This window comes from Scleropages formosus, chromosome 1, assembly GCF_900964775.1.
Source record: "Scleropages formosus chromosome 1, fSclFor1.1, whole genome shotgun sequence".
NCBI lineage: Eukaryota > Metazoa > Chordata > Actinopteri > Osteoglossiformes > Osteoglossidae > Scleropages > Scleropages formosus.
In genome coordinates, this window is record NC_041806.1 from 20383646 (window position 1) to 20404473 (window position 20828).

Consider the following 20828-nt stretch of genomic DNA (forward strand, 5'->3'; position numbering starts at 1 on the left):
TCAGAGCGAACCTGGCTGCTCCAGCCAAGGTCAACACCAGTTCCTGCACCTCATCAGTACATGTGCCGAGAAGATGGATGGCCCTTGCTGTGAGCAAATATAGCTCTGTGGTGACTGCATCAAAAAAGAGAAACCAAAGACTGGATATTAATACAAAATTTAAATAAAAAATTATCTTTATTTGTTTACTGGCTTCTGGGGCTTTTTTTATATTATTATTTTAGCCAGACACCAAAGGATAGGTAGATAATTTCCCATTGGTGATTCTATGAAAAAGAAAAATAAGTTATATTTACAAACAAAAAAATTATCATCCCAGGTGATCTGCCTTCCAACAGTTTTCCACTTTGCATGTTGAGAGGTATTCGCAGGAAGCAATGAGAGTTATATTCATTATATTTATTCTTTTTGCTCCAGGATTCAGAAGCAAATTTCTCAACAGAACTTGGACAACCATTCCTTCAGTTAAATATCCTTTAATTTAATTTCCTTCAGCCTCCCTTAATTGCTTCCCAATCTGCCTTCAAAACTGTCAACATCTCACCGCTGTTTGAAAAAAATTCTCTAGGCACAAACTCAGTCTGGAATTACAGACTATTTCTATTCAGTTCTCATTTCTCTTGAATTTTCTGTAACCCTTGATACTGTAAACTACCAGATCCTCCTTATCTCACCAGAACAGCGTTGAAAGGTCATCAAAATGGTTTGAAACTTACGTCTCATGTAGATTTCATTAGGCAGATCCATCCCAACCCCTCAGTTTCTCTCAGTAGGTGTTCCACAGGGTCCCGTGCTGAGCCCCTCACTATTTTCCATCTAACAATTTCCATGACTCGGTTATTTCTTTTTGGTCATTGTCTCTCATGGCTTGTCCTACCAATCTTCTCCTTTCCCACAGCCAACACATACATACCCTCATGGATTGCAGCATTTCTTAAACCTGGATGACCAATCAAGAATTCAACCTTTCTAAGACTTCCTGGTCCATTCAGCTGTTCATCTCATCCACACTGACAGTCAAAAGCTAACTGGAGTAAAGCCTAACTCAGGTTTCTGCTTCCACCAGCTCACCTAAGCCACAAACCAACGTCGTAGACATTTCCTGTAATCCAGTCATACAATCCACTCACATTTCACACTACATTCTACTCAGCTCCTGGTCCATGCTATGGTGACAACTCCACTGGGCTCCTGCAGCTTCCTGTTTTCTGGTCTTCCAGTCCCTCCAAATGATGCAGAAGCCACCGCATGACGAGTTTTCCCTGCAAAAGCCTGCTCAACTATAGTGTATCTTGTACATATATAAGAATAATCAAATATTTAAACAGCCAAGAAAGACTGCAAGACCTCTTGTTATTTGTAATATTAATGTAATTTACAGTATGTTTTGATTTATTTTTACTCCACATAGGTACAGTTGACCTTTATCTTGTATTTATAAAGTTTTAGGAAAAAACAATATATTTAATCTGTGCGTTCTTCACTGATCACAATGGTTTAAGTGAAAAAACATGTAAATATGGATTAAAAAGTAACCTAGAACTGCTTCCTGGGTAGTGACGTGAAACAGTATATGGGGGATTTTAAAGATATACTTGCTTCGCTCTTCAGCATTTTTTGTACATGTAAACGTTGTATATTATTCAAAAATGTTCACATTGACCACTTGTGTTTGTTGAAAACACCTTTTACATCTCCTAAAATTTACCTATTTGTACTAAAAGATAAAATTAAACTCCTCATGAGCAGCTCAGTGGCACAGTGAGTAGCACTGCTGTTGCAGAGGGCCTGGGTGGTGCGAGAGGATGTGGGTTCAGCCCGTGCTCAGTCTGTGTGGAGTTTGCATGTTCTCCCTGTGTCTGCAGGGGTTTCCTCTGGGTGCTCTGGTTTCCTCCCACAGTCCAAAGACATACTGTTCAAGTTCACCCATAGTGTGTGTGTGTTCCACTAATGTATGGATGAGTGATCCAGTGTAAGTAGTGTATCTAGCAGTGTAAGTCACCTTGGTGAACAAGATGTGCTGGCTGATGACACTAAACAAAGTTCACTGGAAATTGCTTTAGAGAAAAGCATCTGCTAAATAAATGAATGTTATGAATTCAGGTAAAAAAAGCAGCCTTTCTTAAGAACGCAGTAGAAGCCCCCCCAGGACTAAAACTTGTCACCTTCTAGTCCTTTAACCACTAGTGGTTAAAAAACTGAGTCATCGGGGAGCGGTGAGTTTAGCTGTCCAGGCTAATGTGATTTAAAGAGGAATTCACCGTCAAAAGCACAACATTTTACTTTTATTGCTCTTGGGGAACTAAGGAGTTCTGGGCTGGCTCAGACAAGACAGACATAAAATCACAATACACATAAATGGAACTGAGTGAAATGCTTCCAAAAATACTAATATGAAGGGAAACAGAGGCTGGAGAACAACGAAAAAAACACCGAAAAAAGTCCATGGAGACTGCAGAGTGAATAACAATGCGATCATTAGGTGAAGAAGTTAGTGCCTCCCGCTACAATCAATAGCTTGCAAGTAATTTAACTCTGACTCAGAGCTATAAAATCTCATTTGGAAAGTTGCAGAATTGATGCAAAACACCTTGCAAAGTCTAACAAGGGCTCGATGGCCAAACTGATGAAAAGGGAGCTATCGTACGAAGGCTAATAATGGATTGTCCTCTACCGCAACATGGATACCCAGCGAAATCACGCAGCGAGCCGTCCTGAGCTCGAGCCCTCCGAAACGAATCATCATCACATTGTTTTCATTCCAGAGCCACGTTTGACATTCATTCATCCGAAAAGCCTACTCCTTTATTCGGCGTGACTCACACTGCTCTTATTTCAGATCGAGTTAAAGTCAATTTTACACATGGGTGTGCAACATTAAATAGGAATATGGATGAGTAGAACATCTATGATAATCAGAGCCACATACAAAATATTACACAGATTACCACAACTGATATATATTGGTCAGGGTGATATAAGTAAAAAAGAGGCTGGCGGAGATGAACAGAATTGAGATGCTGCTCCGTCAACTAATGAAACAAACACAGCCTGAATGAGACTGACACAAGAATCTAAAACTAATGTACATTTGTGATGGGACTTCAACAGATTAATTAGTGTGATATGAAATATCCACCCATCCTTTATCATTAACTACATGCCCAGTGCAGAGTTGCTCATAAAAACAGGTTTAAAGTGTGTTTAAAGTGTGACTACAACATGTAAAATGAACAGATTTGTTAAATCTCTGCACAATTATAAATCGAATTACAAATTCCAGTTCACAGGAAACACATCCTTGGACTATGGGAGGAAACCCTACGCAGACACAGGGAGAACATGCAAACTGCACACACTGAGCAGGGATTGAACCCATGGTCTCCGTTGGACTATCCAAATGATGCCAACTTGTTTGTTGAGTGTGAATTCAACTGCACTGATTTCTTTTCTCTTTTGAGTTTTGGTTCTTGCAATAAAGGTTAAAGAAACATAAGAAGCGAAACATAAGAGGTTAATTTTATTTCTTTATATTGTAAACATTTGTCAGCCAAATTATCGAAACACCTCCATCCAGGGTTCACCCAGTCTGCATAGACTCTAGACCTCTGCAACCCTGCAGTAGATAAGCAGTTTGTGATAGTAAACCAGGAATTTATATATCATGTCACAAGACAAGATACAAATAATAATTTAGCTGCAAATACCATAAACTATGTTGGTGTTGTCATAGTCGAGCACAAAAGTAACTTTCATTTTAGTATTTTAATTAATTTTAGGTTAACACATTTTTCATCCAGAAACCAATTTTGTTTTTCAGTGAGAAATAATGGCAATCCGTCCCCTTCACAACAGGAACTCGACTAATGGGGTGATTTCACTGAGCGAATTAACAGTTACGCCAAGGACGCGTGTATATAAAATGGCGTTTTATGAAATGTTTATGAGCATCAAAGATGGAATGAACACCAAAGCCCAAAATGAGTACAGTCCTAATTTCTTCTTCTCAGATGACTCCAGTTTTTTGCCTCCTCCAGGCTTGTGCAGTAGTAGAGGTTACTGAAGAGTACACAGAGAGCCTCACCTTCTCTGTAATTGCCAAAGGTGTCAAGGCAGGCAGATTATTTCTCAGGTGATCTTTCAATTTGTCTCGCCTGCCCTTGTCCGAAATTCACTTAAAATTCATGAGACTCTGCAATCCGCATGGGAGTTTCACCACTTTGAAGACTACATTATTTAAAGGACATAAGGGCTGTGCCTCTTCCATTGTCTCTTTAAAAGAGACCATGTGTGTTTAGTTTCAGGCGCTCTGCTGTGTCTTACGCGTTCCACATTGACCGGAATTGTCCAGCAGATGAAGGGGTGCCGCACCCATGCCACACCACTGATATACAGTAAGTCGTGCAATAGAATAATTTCATTATTTCCCATGCATTTCACACAATTTAAACACTTTCATAATGCCTTCAAGAATTTGTTCCAACAAATGCAATTCCTCCAAGTTGAAAGAGTAGGTATCATGCCATACATATGGACAGAAATCACTTTCATGGTTCTGTCTGTATGTAGAGAGAGAGGAATGGGGCTCTCGAGGTCAGGGCCACAAATTCATTCCTGCCACTTGCCCCCCCCCCCCGGCAAGGGAAAAAATGTTGTCCTCGGTATTTTACAAATTTCATCGCAATGGTGACTGCGTAATTCCAGAAAAAAACGAATAATGACTTTGTTGAGGAAAGAGCATTGTGCACATTAAATATATTCCACCGTTATTTCATACTATGTGAATTAGAATGGTGTTGCTGAAAGTTGCCAACTCACCTTTACGGCACAGTAATCGAAGAATCCCGTTTCAGAAAATATGGCCACTAAAATCATCTGCAAGAAACAACAAATTTAACGACTTAACAGAAAGACTGTGCATATCCTGTAGTTCATACGTCAGCAATAAATCCCCTCAGGATAACTTTAGGCTGACGTTCCCGTTGGTAAAATCTCTTGACGGGGGGGATCTGTATCATGGCATTCCAGCTTGAAAAAAGCCACACAACACACAAAATTACTTAAACAAGAGATTAAAACTGCTCCACGAAACAGTTAAGGGCCATGAATGTGTAACAATGACTAAATCCCCCTCCCGCACTGGGAGAAAAACATGATTAATGTCCTTTTGTTCCAGAAGAGACAACTCCTTATATATGCAGAGATAAGTATTCATATCTTGCTGCAGAGGAAGCTCATATTTCAGAGAACGAATCAAAACTAAAACAGAAAAATAATACACGTCGGCTTTTAGCTCCCCATTTTCTGTGTTGGCCTAAACAAGTACAAGATTTTTTTTTTATAGCAGCTGTCATAGCAAATGCAAATAAATGATAAGGTTTTCTTCACCTTACCCCTGATTTTAGCACTGATCTCCCTCAAGATTCATTTCCGAATCAGTTAAAAACAAACTGAATACAAAATATACTTGCAGATTCACAGAATTATTTATTTATGGATCCTGGAATGAGGACTTTTTGGTAACTGCTCAATAACAGAGCTTGTCTCCCACATCCTGAAATACTTTCCCTCCAAGATCAGACCAGGGGCAGGAAAAGCATCTCTGCTGTCGGTTTGCATGTTTCTGCTTACATTTTCCCCATAATAACTTTGCACTTGCAGTAGCTGGCACGCTCCATCAAATGTGCTTGTACTCGTTTGTTTCCATGGAAACATGCTCGGAGCGCAGCGAGAACTTAAAATCATAACAATTTGGAGCAGAGACATAGACATACTTCGACAAAAAGGAGAAACGAACGCAAGCGGGCAAAGTCAGATAGATGGAAAGACAGACGGAGACAGCGTAACGTTCAAACAGTCATTAATGCGATGATTAATTAATATGAGTTTTTGTTATTACTTACCATACCAAAGAGCAGTGCCAGTGTTTCATAGTCAATCCATTCCACCACAGTGATGAGACTGGGCCTCTGCCAACCATGGAGGAAAAAACACCTTTGAAGTTCCCATAATCCTTTGCTTTCCTCATCCAATTACCCACCATTAGGTCTACTACACTGTGCCTGAATGGCCATGAAATGAATGGCTGTCTTCATAATTACAGTCAATTAATTATATCCCATCATTGAGGGTAAATGTGGTATCTACCTGCCGCGTCAGCCACTTATGCTTAGTACCATTACTGTACATTTCGGTGTCTGAGGAGGAATATTTCAGGAGGAGCATCCCTTGACAAAGCAATAATACTACATACCTTGTAGTGTGCAATGAAAAAACCACTTTGTCCAACCTTAAGCATCTTCCACACCAAATTATTAGTAACATATTTAAATGCTTCAGCAGCAAATAAGTTATAAGCTGATCTAAAATTGCTGGATCTGTTGCGGTACTTAATTCTCACTGTCATTACAGTGAAAGGATGCAGTTGGAACTTTGACACACATTCCTTAAGAGGGAGCACATACATCACCGATGATGGCAAGAGCTGCCAGAGCAGCCAGCGAGCCCAGCATCGCCGCCAGGGTCCGGTGCACGATCTGTGGAGACACCAATACAGCCATATTGCACACAAAACGTGCCATCCCATGGTGCCCCCTGATGCCCCGGGGGGAAGGGGGGGGGACTGATTCCTCTCGGTCTGTGCGCACTGATTTAATTAGCAGCTGCATTACATAAATAGCCACACTGGACACATTTTTTTATTGGTTGAGATTTTATACCCACTTTATGGTCCATGGTATCATGTTAAAAATAAAAGGTAAGTTTTGCTGAGTTTCAAAAGACATCATAAACACAACGGCCCGAAAAATGGTTATCGAAAATAAGTTAGTTCATAAATCAGTTAAAGTGCAGCTGTTTAACAGAAAAATATCGTCAAATGATTTACGCTAATATGGTTTTACAGCTTTTACCTTTCTCTGACTTATTACAGATGCTGTCAGTCTTTTTTTGTTACGGTGATGATCCACTGCGTGCAAAGAGTACAAATACCATTTACGAAGCGTATGCTGAACATAGATTTTGACCACTAAAATTTCTTTACGTTGATGGACGAAAGAATTCTTTAAAACAGCTGTCGATTTTTTACAAAAACTTCTCACAAGAGGTTGGTAAAAGTTATTCTGGTTTTATTTCCCCAAACTGCTTGGTGCATCAGCAGTCCCCGGGAAGCTGTCCGGCACAAAGACGACTTTGGTAAGGGCTGCAATTAAATGCCTGCATGCCACTAATCACAACAGTGCCTGGAGGGCCATTAATCACTATTATGCCCTGATCCCAATGGGTGGGGATACAATTCAAAATATATCGTGACCGAAATACATATGCATGCCTGCCTGCACTTAAGAGAACACGGAACAGGAAGAAAAAGCTCTTCAAGGGCGGTATGGTGGCATAGCAAGTAGCGCTGCTGTCTCACAGCGCCTGGGTGGCGTGACAGGATGGGGGTTTGACCACTGCTCAGTCTGTGTGGAGTTGGCATGTTCTTCCTGTGTCTGTGTGGGTTTCCTCCGGGTGCTCTGGTTTCCTCCCACAGTCCAAAGACATACTGTTCAGTTCACCCATCGTGTGTGAGTGGCAGAGAGAGAGAGTGTGTTCCACTGATGTATGGATGAGTGACCCAGTGTAAGTAGTGTCTCTAGCAGTGTAAATGACCTTGGTGAATAAGGTGTGCGGGCTGATAACACTACACAGGGTTCATTGGAGAAAAGCGTCTGCTAAATAAATGTAAATGTAAGACCACTTCCTAAAAATTCCAACTGAGCAAGGCAACGCTTTGCTAATTTCCACCGCTCAAATAAAATAAGCCGAGAGACCTTTGAAAGCCTTCCTCCTCCGTTTGCTGCTTTGTTTGTTTGCCATCCAGGGAGACTCGCTCAGGGATGTCGACGGCAGGATCTAAACCTGCAAACCGCTGATTTCCTTCAACCGTCGCGAGAGTCACCGCCTCGTCGCCGTTCCGCTAAACGCCTTCCTTTGTGTTTCCTTCCTCAAACGAGAACGCGCAACCGACCTCTGCATTTCCCCACGTGCGGCCAAACGAGGTGTCTCGACATAATGCCGACAGAACCTTCGCCGCTCCGTTTGTGTTGGAGGAGGACCGGGTGGCCTCGCCGCGACAGTTGCCAGAAGAGAATGTTCCGAAACTCTTTTATGTTGGGACACAATCCATACCTCTGAGACTTGCCTTTTAATGTGTGCTCCATGTGTCCGACATTAAATATGGAAGACTACATTGAGCACGTCAGTTCAATGTGGCAGCAGGGCCCTCCGTCTCACACGTTATATATATTTCATTGCGACAAATGTCAGAGAACTGGGTCACGAATACATATTCCCTGCTAAGACCCCACGACAAAACACCAATTAATGAGGCCAAGTCCAGCGCAAGCAGCCTCGGGTCCATGAGAGGACTCCTACAGTGCCTTGTCTTTTTAAAAGTGGTACTGAGACAATGCACGCCTGGAGGCTGCTCCATACCGGGCCCCTCGGACAGAAGCCACGTGTGACGGAGACGTGCGACGATCAGCACGAAGCGGTACCCGGAATGTTCGGCTTTCCTCAGATCGCTGCCAAAAACCGACTCCCACCGCTAGGAAATTATAAGTAAAAATAAAGTAAAAATCAATATTTGAAATAAAGCAAGAAGAAATACTGATTGAGGATAGTCAGCCCACTTCCCAAACTCTAAAGGAGATTAAAGATATGATGTGGACAAGATAGGAGAAAAAAATATGCAATGTATGAATATCTGTGTATAGGCAGTCCCCAGATTACGAATTAGTTCTCATCCTAAGTCTGTCTTTAAGTCGAATTTGTATGTAAGTCTGAACAGTTCGGTACGGTTTGTGTCTAAAGCCAGCTGCTCAAATGTTTGTCTTTGTATATCGTATATAACGTACTGTACCTTTCTATGCATAGAAAACATTAAAGGAATACACTCAAACATCTTTAATGCAACAATACAGTAATAATAATAATAATAATCCAACGTAATGATGTAATGATAATAATGATAAGAACCCATCCATCCATCCATTTTTCTTGACTGCTTGTCCTTCTAGGGTTGGTATGGATGAGTGACCCAGTGTAAGTATTGTATCTAGCAGTGTAAGTCACCACGGTGAATAAGGTGTGTGGGCTGGTAACACTACATAGAGTTCATTGGAAGTCGCTTTGGAGAAAAGCATCTGCTAAGTGAATAAATGTAAGTATCTTGATGAAGAGCACTGCAGGAGGAGGTGGCATTCGAACCTGGGTCCTTTGAGCACAAGGCTGTATGGCGAAGCATTGCACCACCTGCTCTGAGAAGTGACACCCTTTGTTAAAGTACAGCCACACTACCAGCAGTGAGTATTAGCGGATGTAAGAGGAAAAGGCGATGAAGGCTCTACGGTTCGCCACTTGGCAGCTAATTGAGAAATAATTACCTTCAGTTATATCTTGACAGATAAAGGACAATAGAAGAGAGGGGCCTCCACTCCCTTTTATTAGGTGGAAGACGTAGCGCAAAAGAATTAAGCTTTTTAGGAGCCAGTCTTCTCACATAAAAGAGGGAGCCGAAGCTTTTACATCAATTACACAAGCCGTGGGCCTTTGTCATAAAGTAGACTTAGAAGAAAGACACACTGACAAAATGACTCCCGCAATTCAGCATATGGCCCACAACTTTTGCGCCGAGTGTTTTCGGTCACTTTTTATTTCCAAGCCTTTCGAAGCGCCGACAGACACACACTCGCGCCGCTTCAGTCACGGCACAGCGTATTTCGTGCTCCGCGCGCGAGGGTGTGTGAAGGAGGGAAGAAGAACAGAGGGGGTGCGGAGGAGATCCCTCAGAAGGCATGCACGCCACCTAGTGGAAAAGCATCGAATTGCGGCTCGGCCATTTCTGCATGGAAGGCAACGGCACTCGAAAGACACGCTGATGAAAGAAAGTGAAGCGTTGTGGTCTGGGAATGCGTAAAAACACGTAGGAATACTCCAGAATGCTCTTTGTTTTATTATTTTCATAGAATCGTAGTTTACAGTTCAGCACTCTTGTTTGAAACGCTTAAGTCTGTACATTCTCCCCTGTCTGCAAGTGCTCTGGTTTCCTCCCACTGTCTAAACACTTGTTTTAGGTGGATTGGTGACTGCAAATTGTCCATTGTGTGTGTGTGTGTGTGTGTGTGTGGTTGTTACCCTGCAATGGACTGGTGTACCTTGACTAACTACCCTTGTACCTTATGCTTATGGGATGGGCCCTGGACCACCATGACTCTGACGTGGATCAGCGGTTAACGATAGCGCGTGAGCGAGTGAGTTCCGTCCTCTTGTGACAGACACTTAAATGGACTGCTGTCAGACACAGATGATGAAATGATGAGCGAGAGACCCCGATAAACTGAGCTCAGACTTGCCCTGCGCGGAAACAGTCAGATGACAGGGCCCACGCGTGACACTCATTCCGCCCCTCCAGGCACTCACAGGACCCCCCGCACGTTAAGCGTGAGTCCTGTCAAACTCTTAACCAAAAGAGATCAGCCTCTCTGGGTCCCACCGGCACAGGGAGGTCGCAGAGCAACAGGAATCGAAAGCCAAAGAGCAAGGAAAAGAATTCAGCATAAAATACTGGGCATTAAAATTCTGTAAGCGTATACATGTAAGGAATGTGCCGGGAAGCAGAGACAAAATGAGGTGTGCGGATGATCGTGCAGTTACTGTGGGGTTACCTCAAAGATTATGAGGACGTAGACACCAGCGAGGATGACGCCGGCGACTACCACCTGGGCCTCCACGTTGATGTAGAGAGACTGGTGGGTGATAGACAGGGGCACGACCTCATTGTCCTGAAGGACGGCCTGGATGGTAATGGTCACTGGGCCTCTGGTGAGGGCAATAAGAGGCATGAGAACCTCTGGCGGATGTGGTCAGTGATGGGGAGGGATCTCGGCTGATCTCCGCTGATCTCCGCAGTTGCGACCCACCACAGCATATGTATAGTTATCGTGTGCTCAGGAAGGTTCGGGAAAAAAATGCTGCTATAATCTCAACATATTCATCGTCAAAGGATCTGATGATAATATTATCGGATCAGGCAGCTGGTAGCGCAGTGGAACCTTTGGACCCAAAGGTCACAGGTTCAATCCTCACCTCTGACTATAGTACCCCTGTGCAAGGGACTTACCCTAAATTGCTCCAGTAAAATTACCCAGCTGTAAAAATGGGGAAATAACTGTAAGAAGCTTAACGTTGTAAGTCGCTTTGGAGAAAAGCGTCAGATGAATCTAATATTTATTATCACATGAGAAATTAAGCGTTTTGAGACTTTGGTAAAAGAGAACTGATTGTTATGCGCCGCTGTTGTGTTCTTTGTCATGCTTTGAGGATCAATCTGCCAATTTTCTCTTCCAACCAAACCTAGAATTCGGCTAAAGCGCAGTAAGGCATTATGGGTACTCCAATTTGTGGCACCACTTTCAATCGTAGGGCAAGCTGGAACTCAAACTTGAAGCCAGTGTGGTGATTAAGGAATTAGACATGTGGTCAGAGGGTGAAATACCGAAGGAAAAATGTGTCTGTGGCCAAAAAAACATGATACTTCAACTTGACTTCTGTCCAGGATTGTACATGGACTTAATTTTATCACTTTTAATATTTTCATTATTGCAAAAATCATAAAAATGACATAATTATGAACATTAACTTTTACAGCCAATGGAGTCTGGATACGAAATTCCGTTTTTTGTTAATATCTGGAGTTAAATAAGCAAAACAAACCATTGTTATCTCAGTGGTGAGTCACATGCAGAGTGAATGAAAGGTACCTGAACAACGAGGTGAAGGTCACAGCAAAAAGGGTTTAAAACAAAATTGCTGCAACAGTTTGGAACAAATTGTTTAGCTGTACCTGCTGAGCATCTCAAATGATCTGGTCGTCACGATCTGGTTGTTTTTCTCTGAATGTACCGGTATGGTCCAGTTGTAGGCCACCTGTCAGCAAAATTCATATCGAATTAATTTCGGCACATTCACAGCCATCAGTAAAACAATGTCCAGCAAGAGACTCCTGAGCTCAGTATCGCACGAGAACAAAGATCATCTCCAGTAGGACATAATTACAGGCAGTCTGTCTTTAAGTCGAATTTGTGCGTAAGTCGGAACAGTTAGGTACGGTTTGTATCTAACGTCAGTTAGTCAAAAATTTGTCTTAGTATATAGTATACAGCGTACCTTTCTATGCATGAAAAACATGAAACACTTCTGGATACACTAAAACATCTTTATTATTATCATTATTGTTATTAATAATAATAATAATAAATGTAACAACAGTATTTATAATAGAGAGAGAGGAGAAGGAGAGAGAGAATGTGTGTGTGTTGGTATAAAATACATTAAAGAAACTTTAATGTTCGCTCTTCCAGTGTTTGTTGGCATTTCACCTTTTTCCGATCACTTTATTATTTCCACTTTAGTTTCGATCATGATTGTTTTCCTTTTCTTTGATGCATCACCTTCACTGCATCGCATTTACGCTTTGGTGCCACGGAGGGTAAAAACAAAAAAATTCAAGCCAAATACGGTAACGCACACGAGACACCGTTAACAGCAACACGGTCCGACCGAAAAGGAGGAATTCGTTGTCCTTCCTCGGGCTCACGAGCCAACGGACCGTTGTGGACGTGCGATGTTTCGATCCACATCGCAAAGTAGCGCCTGTTTGTTATTACAGGTCATTATACGTAACTCAAATTTTTAATATAGTAGGCTTTACGGAGGTGTGGTTCGTAACTACGGGTTGTACGTAAGTCGGACGTTCGTAACCTGGGGGGCTGCCTGTATCTAATAAAATCGAACGTAATCTGACATTCATGCATACATGGTGCATTTTCTTCACAGAACATTGCATTTAAATGAAATGGAACTGATGTGATTTTTCTTCTGAAGCAGTTACATAACTTACAGAACAACTAATTTGCAATTTATAACAGTTGCTGTTTGCACCTGATACTTCTGAAATGCACTGGGTGCTTGCCAGCTGAATAAACACAGACAATGGCACTGCTGTGTTATGGAAATAATGTTCTTTCTCGCTTGAAACGGCACACAGACGGCTTGATACGGCCTAGGAACGAGCCCACAGAGGAGCCAGAAGAGCATCGGCCGACAAGAGGACCGGCACCGAGTCGGTGCCATTCGTGTAGATGCACGCAGCAGCCGGTGATCCGGCAGGGCACACGTCTCAGAGCAGGAGTGCGACAAGGCGGGGGAGGACAGCTGGGTGGGATTGTGGGATTGTGGGACAGGAGCGGGAGCAAGGTGTCATTGCGGCCCGTGTACCTGCTGGGGGCGTCGCCGTCGAGACGTGAACTCCTCCGTCTGCTCCACCTGGACAAGGACGTACTCCCCCGTAGCGCCGTCTGCAGACTCGCGCACGAACGGCCCACCCACCTGCAGCCTGAGCAGCGCGCTGTCCCGAAAATCCGTCACATTCGTGGCTGCGTGCACACGCTCAGGGGAACCAACCGTGTTCAGAGTGACGGCGAAACACAACAGGGGGCGGTCTTGTCTCTTTACAGGGGTCCGATTGAAATGGGCCGCTCCTTGGCCACAGCGAGAAAACGAACAGTTTCCCCCGGTCTGACCGTGTCTTATTTCATTTAAACCGATATTCGGTACGTGACTTTTTGACACAGCACAATGGATGATAATATATCCAATAAAGACGTGATATTCAGCTAACAAAAGAGCAGGAATTCCTCGCTACAAAGACTTATGCCGATAACACCGGCTGTGATTTCGGAAACCTAATAACAGAGTCATAATACAGTGTAATACGATGGGACTCATCATCTGAAATAACAGTCACTACGGAAGCCCTCAAAGCGTCTAACTTTTCACCAGCACTTCTTTTCCTCTGAATCGAGATGAAAAATAGATGGCCTTTAACAGCCAAAACATTCTGAAGGGTGGGGATCCTCACAGACTGCATCGTGGAACGTCTCATAAACCTCTAACTGTGTCCCCTTATGTTTTTCATGACCCCAACCACCGCCCAACTCACCCAAATATTTACAGGAAGCGCAGGACAAGGTGAAATAGGTTATACTCAAAATCTTTCATCGCTGTTAATGATATTTATCGTTATTATCAAAAGTCTTAATATAAATACGTATACATTCGTGAATCATTTTATTAGTCAGTTATTAACGTTCTCTTCTGAAGGTATATTTTATAAAAGAAGCACTTAAATCGTGGAGCGGTACATAAATAATGTGGGCGTAATGGCAGGGCAAAGCACCGGGGAATTGTGTGTGCTAAACGTCGGTTCTCACACACCTCCTCCAACTTTCCTGTAGCTACAGCTGTGTGTGACTTTTAAATGTCACTGTGCTGAGTCAGTCACTGATGATTAGGCTCATCTCGAAGTTGCGATGGTCTATTCCAATTTCGCTTCCATGCTTCGGTGCCCTTTAAAATAACCCTCTTAGGCCTCCCGCTAACATTTCGATAACTAAGTAATGATGCCTGCCAGAACAGTCCGGAACCTCCGGGGCGTGTGCGCCTATGAGTGGAAACGGGATGCTTTTGCTCCTGTTTGCATGTTGTTCTCAAACGGTACCCGGGTTGTGAACCGGAACGTCCCGTCAGCTGCTCGCCACCACCAGGCGCATCCCACCGTTCAACCCAGACGTGTCCAGGAAGATCAGCGCTCTTTATACCGTCTGGCCCTTGTGGAGCGAATGCACGGGAAGGATACAGAAGCTTTTGGTGGATGAGACAGCCAGCATTTGCCAGGGCTTCTCGCGGTCAGGATACATGCTGAAGAAGAGCTAGAATGAAGGAAGGTACCATTAGCGAAGACCTTCACACCCAGTACGAGACACAGGATATAAGACACTGTGCAACTCTCAGACAAATACATTTAAAAACGCATTTCCAGTATATGGAAGAGATGGAAAACAGGAGGCTTTTACTATTATTTACTATTATTCTTGGTTCACAGGGTAACACTGTAAACTGACAGTCTGAGCTTCACAAGACCAACCATTACAGTTTATTCTGTGAAATTTGGAAGTCTTTCCAGGAGGTGGGTTTGCTACAGAGAGTAAATAAAGGTGAGTATATTTCCGTGCTTTAAAGAAATCACATCACCTATTACAATGAGTACTTAAGTGAATTAATTCACTGATAGACTCTAAGAAGTCTGTATTTCCAGTCCTGTTTCTTCTTCGCCCATCTTTAATATCCATATGTCTATCCATTTATTGGTACTATTTATAGAATTCACAGTCACAGAGGTCAAAAGCCTGTCCCGGGAAAGAGAGAAAATAAGGTGGGGCATGCCACGAATGGGATCCCAGTCCATCACAGGATGCTCATGCACACACCAAGAAATATGGGCAATCTGACCTCACCAATTCATATGAATATACGTCTCTGAAGTATAGGAGGAAACTGGAGCACCCTGGAGACACCCATGTAAACGCATGAAGAACATGAAACTCCACAAGCTGGATTCAAAGCCACATCTGAACCTACAGCCCAATATTACTGTGTTGTTTACTTTGTCTCTGCATTTCACCGTGACACAGTGTTGCTGTAGTTGCAATTTCAAAAGTGCTTAACAAACACTTAGTTGCCATGACTCCCCTATTCAAACCAGTGGATGACAGTAGGGATGAATTTTTACACCATCTTTTCCGGATCACACACAGTCGACAGCTGCTTTTGCCGAGCAGGGTCGCGGCGAACCGGAGCCTAACCTGGCAATGCAGGGTGCAACGCTGAGGCGGGAGGGGGCACCAGTCCGCCGCAAGGCACTCAAAGCAGGGCTCGAGCCCCAGACCCACCACAGAGCAGGTCCCGGCCAAACCTACTGTGCCACCGTGCCCCTCCCCTCCACCTTTTCCAGATCTTTCGTCACAATTTTGCTAAGCACTAGTCTTCAATGTATCACTTGATTGCGTGATTCCTTGCTGTTGATTATAATTCCCAAGATGTAAAAGTTGTAAAATACTTGTATGTCTTGCCTACCAACACTAAAGTTTGCTGTTGTGCCAGCTGTCGTGATTTTGGTTTTCATCTGATTTAATAGCAGACCCATTTTTTCACTCTGTACCTTGACTTTGTTAATACGTCTTCTTCATCCTCTGCTTTTATTGTCGTATTGTGAGCGTATGAAATATTACTGATGCTGCTTCCACCAATTTTTCATGCACATTCCTCCTCTTCCAGTTCAGCCTGTCTCTAACATTGTGTTCGATGTACAAGTTACTCCTTTGTCAACTGGAAAACATTCTCCGTCAGGATTATCGTGTGTTCCGGAACACTTTTCTGAGCACGTTCCAAATCTCAACATGGTCAACCCAGTCAAACACTTTGCTGTATTCAGTGAAACACATGTTGAGCTCATCCTGGAATTTTCTGCCTCTTTTAATTATCCATCACACAAAAAACAGCAACATCTCTTGTTCCCCATCCTTTTCTCAATCCAGCATTAGGGATGTTGGTTGGTTAGTACATTGACTGATACTTGGTCTGTTCCAAACTAAGCTTCTGTGAAAATCCCATCTGCTCTAGTGGCCTTTCTTGTTCCCAGTGACTTATTTTATTCTCCATTACAAAGAATTCTGCACATACCTAATTTCTAGTGCACCTTTTTGTTGATAACTCTGGTTTACAGCATTTCTTTGTATTCTTTGCTTGTCTGCTTGATCTTCACTGAATCATTTCTCCATTTGCATCTCTGAGTACTAAATGTTGAGGCTGAAACTTCTTGATTCCACTAATCTTTTGGAAGATGTCTCTTTTGTTTTGGCATCTATTTCGGTCCTAAGCTTCTTCACGAATGTTGTAAAACGGGTCTTCGCCTCTTCTAGTACCTCTTTGACATGCTCTGCTCATTTCCTTCATGAGAACCTTATTCTTCCGGATGTTTACTCTCTTTCCGGATTACTCTGATGCGAAATATTTAAAGTGTGGTTGAATATCCATTCAACTTTTTTTTTTCCACTTTTTGCCATTTTTGGTCTTTGTTGGCATTGATCCAGCGTTCTCTTGTGAGCTCATCATCTGTTAATTGAATGGTTGGAGTCAGGGTCAATGTCAGCCAAATGGTAGGCATAGGTGACATGGACCTAGACACACTGGAGCCTGGCAATGGAACCTGGCTCTGGAGTTCTTCCCAGTGGAAGAGTGTGTAGCCTCAGTATGGCTGGAGTTCCCAAAGACTGCTGATTTTGAAGTGCATCTACATATGTAAGTCCTGTAGATCCACTTCAACGCCCTTGCTAGAAGTGATGGAGTTACCTCCACGGTAAATGAAAATATCTGAGTTCATTCTGGTTTTTCGACTGATGACCTTTCCTGGTAGCACAGGAGTGGTTTATTTTCTTTTGCATTTTTTACTTCAAGTGATCTTCTGCTGCCAGCACTATCCTACTTCAATGCATCCCAATATGTGTGGGGAATGTGGGTTTCGCCTGGCGTTTCAAGTTCAAATTTTCCACCCTGGCCCTGATACAAGTCCTGACACCTCTAAGTTTCAGTGATGCACACAAGCTTCCTCAGCAATATCAAGGCACCAAACCACACGGAAGACTTAAAAAAGGATACCTGTTTAATGTGTCTTGGTATCTAAAGGAAAGGAACAATTGTCCCAGAGAAAAAGAGAGCTACAGACCTGAAATCCATGAAATATAAACTGGCACAGTATCAAGTTTTACTTACTGAACAGAGAACAACGATGGTAAATATGCTGGCAGTTTTGAAAATCCTTAAGCAGTACCTGTAAGAGAAAGGTATTTGAAATTAGCTATTTACAGTCAATTAAAATATCAGCTAATGGCAATAAAACCTGTTTACAGTTGATTGCATTGGTTTTAACACAGGTTTACATTTGCTTTCCGGGCAGCACAAGCAGAGTGAATCCTACATAGGAAACTGTTATGGTGCCTTGATGAAATTCTTTCAGGAAATATCCAGTAATATAAATCAAAGTAAAGTACAAACCGGTGTACAATGTCTTTACTGTGTATATAATTGTGTAAAAAAAAAAAGAACATCATGTAAAATTGTGGCCACATGGAACATCGCGGTAGTGCAGCGGGTTTGGTCGGGGCCCGCTCTCTGGTGGGTGGGGGGTTTGAGTCCTGCTTGGGGTGCCTTGTGATGGACTGGCATCCCGTCCTGGATGTGTCCCCTCCCCCTCCTGCCTTATGCCCTGTGTTGCCGGATTAGGCTCCGGCTCACCGCAACCCCGCTTGGGACGAGCGCTATCAGTCAATGTGTGTGTGTGTGGATGTGTGTGGCTTACTGAAGAAATTCAACAAGACTGACAGAGCTATGAGAAGAGTGTGCATTACGGTTGGGGTTAATGGAACGTGTTCATCCAAACAGAAAGATCTAGTCTGAGCAGACCATAAGAACCCAAAGTAAATGCACCGAAATGAAAACGGAGAAAAAGCTTTGTTGATGTCCACAAATGGAGACCTATTACTCATCAGCACACTTTTCTAGCCATTTTCCAGCCACTTCTTGGAAAAGTATAGATTTCCTGTCCTCACCCTCACATCCTGACCCTCTTTTTCACAACCCAGCAGACAGCTAAATCAGTACAAGCTCATAGATCAAGAAAAACACTGCAAAATCCCATCTAAATTTCTCATTAGATGTTTCCCTACCCATCACCCGCACATATACACTTATGCACACTCACAAAAACACAAGCATAGTCTTTTTTATTGTCCAATAACAATATCCTGCCCCCCCAAGTGCTTAGCCATGAACTAGCAGCATGACTGGGGGAAGGGTGGTTGGTGGGGTCCTTTCATGGATGTCATATTAGAGGCTGAATTCAATAAGAGAAAAGTACTTGAAATAAATGCAAGACTAAAAGCATGACTCCACAGAGTGAGGTCTTTGGAATACTAATATGTATATGCCATGCAAATCAGTATTAATAATGCAGGGGAATGTCCAAAGAATAAAAGAACATGATTAGTAGAGGGAACCCTGCTTAATGAAAAAATTATAAAGGTTAACAATGAATTATACCCCGTCAATCTCGATACCCATTGATTTCACTTTTTCTGTCTAAGTGATCAAGCTGTGGTTTGGCTTTTAAAGGAAGCCATGCTGTTTGGGTGCTTTGTTTGGTAAGGGATGGGCTGATTCGGGACTGGAATGAGCGTTGGGCTACCGCAGGCGGTTGGACAGCATGAAGCTGAGGTGGAGGTTATCCAGTGGATCCGACTTCTCTGTGGAGGTAGAGTGGGACAGGCTGGTCACTTCGCTTCCCAGGCGACACCTCTTCTCGAGCTCTGTGGAGCTGCTGTCCCACGACTCCTCATACAAGGCCATGTATGTGATGCTGAGGGTGAGAGGGCAGGATGTCACGTATAACATTACTCTCCAGGGCCAAGTCATTCAAATGTTTACAGCACTAGATGCAAGAACATGCATACAGTTAAAAAGAAACTTGTACCCTGAATGGTACCTGATTGAGTGGCAGGAGGGATCCTGCTTTCATACCTACAAAATGCTCCTGCTAATGGCAACCATCTGGTTCCAACCAGCAGAGACACCACATTATGGCATAACACACTTAAACCAGCATTACCTTTTTTGAATCTCCTTCAAGTCACACGATACTATAGGCCAGGATTTAAAGGCAGAAATGACTAAAACAAATACTAGAACCAAGCTATAGGTGAGCTGTCAAAAAATATAGAATCAGTCAAAACAACGAAATTCACTAGCCCAATTTTCTGATAGTTTACAAATTAAATGCAAAGACTTACATGTTCACGTCTCCACATTATTATACACTGCTCAAAAAAATTAAAGGAAAACTTTTAAAACACATCAGATCTCAATGGGGGAAAAAATCATGCTGGATATCTATACTGATATAGACTGGGTAATGTGTTAGGAACGAAAGGATGCCACATCGTTTGATGCAAATGAAAATTATCAACCTACAGAGGGCTGAATTCAAGGACACCCCAAAAATCAAAGTGAAAAAATGATGCGGCAGGCTAGTCCATTTTGCTGAAATTTCATTGCAGCAACTCAAAATGGTACTCAGTAGTTTGTATGGCCCCCACGTGCTTGTATGCATGCCTGACAACGTGAGGGGCATGCTCCTAATGAGACGATGTCCTGGGGTATTCCCTTCCAGATCTGGACCAGGGCATCACTGAGCTCCTGGACAGTCTGAGGTGCAACCCGGCGGCATCGGATGGACCGAAACATAATGTCCCAGAGGTGTTCTATTGGATTTAGGTCAGGCGAGCATGGGGGCCATTCAATGGTATCAATTCCATCATCCTCCAGGAACTGCCTGCATGCTCTCGCCACATGAGGCCGGGCATTGTCGCGCACCAGGAGGAACCCAGGACCCACTGCACCAGCGTAGGGTCTGACAATGGGTCCAAGGATTTCATCCCGATACCTAATGGTAGTCAGGGTGCCATTGTCTAGCCTGTAGAGGTCTGTGCATCCCTCCATGGATATGCCTCCCCAGACCATCACTGACCCACCACCAAACCAGTCATGCTGAACGATGTTACAGGCAGCATAACGTTTTCCACGGCTTCTCCGGACCCTTTCACGTCTGTCACATGTGCTCAGGGTGAACCTGCTCTCATCTGTGAAAAGCACAGGGCGCCAGTGGCGGAACTGGCAATTCTGGTGTTCCATGGCAAATGCCAATCGAGCTCCATGGTGCCGGGTAGTGAGCACAGGGCCCACTAGAGGACGTCGGGCCCTCAGGCCACCCTCACGAAGTCTGTTTCTGATTGTTTGGTCAGAGACATTCACACCAGGGGCCTGCTGGAGGTCAT

The 20828-nt window shown here is 43.3% G+C and overlaps 1 protein-coding gene across 1 annotated transcript in view; it reads right to left on the bottom strand.

Annotated features, from left to right (window-relative positions):
• The window catches only part of oca2 (oculocutaneous albinism II), a 94746-nt gene that overhangs the window by 57775 nt on the left and 16143 nt on the right, over positions 1 to 20828 (bottom strand). The window contains exons 4-12 of the mRNA XM_018749891.2: positions 19184 to 19354; positions 17713 to 17770; positions 14741 to 14813; positions 13321 to 13478; positions 11888 to 11970; positions 10710 to 10863; positions 6465 to 6536; positions 5904 to 5969; positions 4819 to 4875 (exon numbers count right to left, since the gene is read on the bottom strand). Coding sequence (XP_018605407.1) covers positions 4819 to 4875; positions 5904 to 5969; positions 6465 to 6536; positions 10710 to 10863; positions 11888 to 11970; positions 13321 to 13478; positions 14741 to 14813; positions 17713 to 17770; positions 19184 to 19354 — 892 coding nt within the window. The remainder of the gene's footprint in view (positions 1 to 4818; positions 4876 to 5903; positions 5970 to 6464; positions 6537 to 10709; positions 10864 to 11887; positions 11971 to 13320; positions 13479 to 14740; positions 14814 to 17712; positions 17771 to 19183; positions 19355 to 20828) is intronic.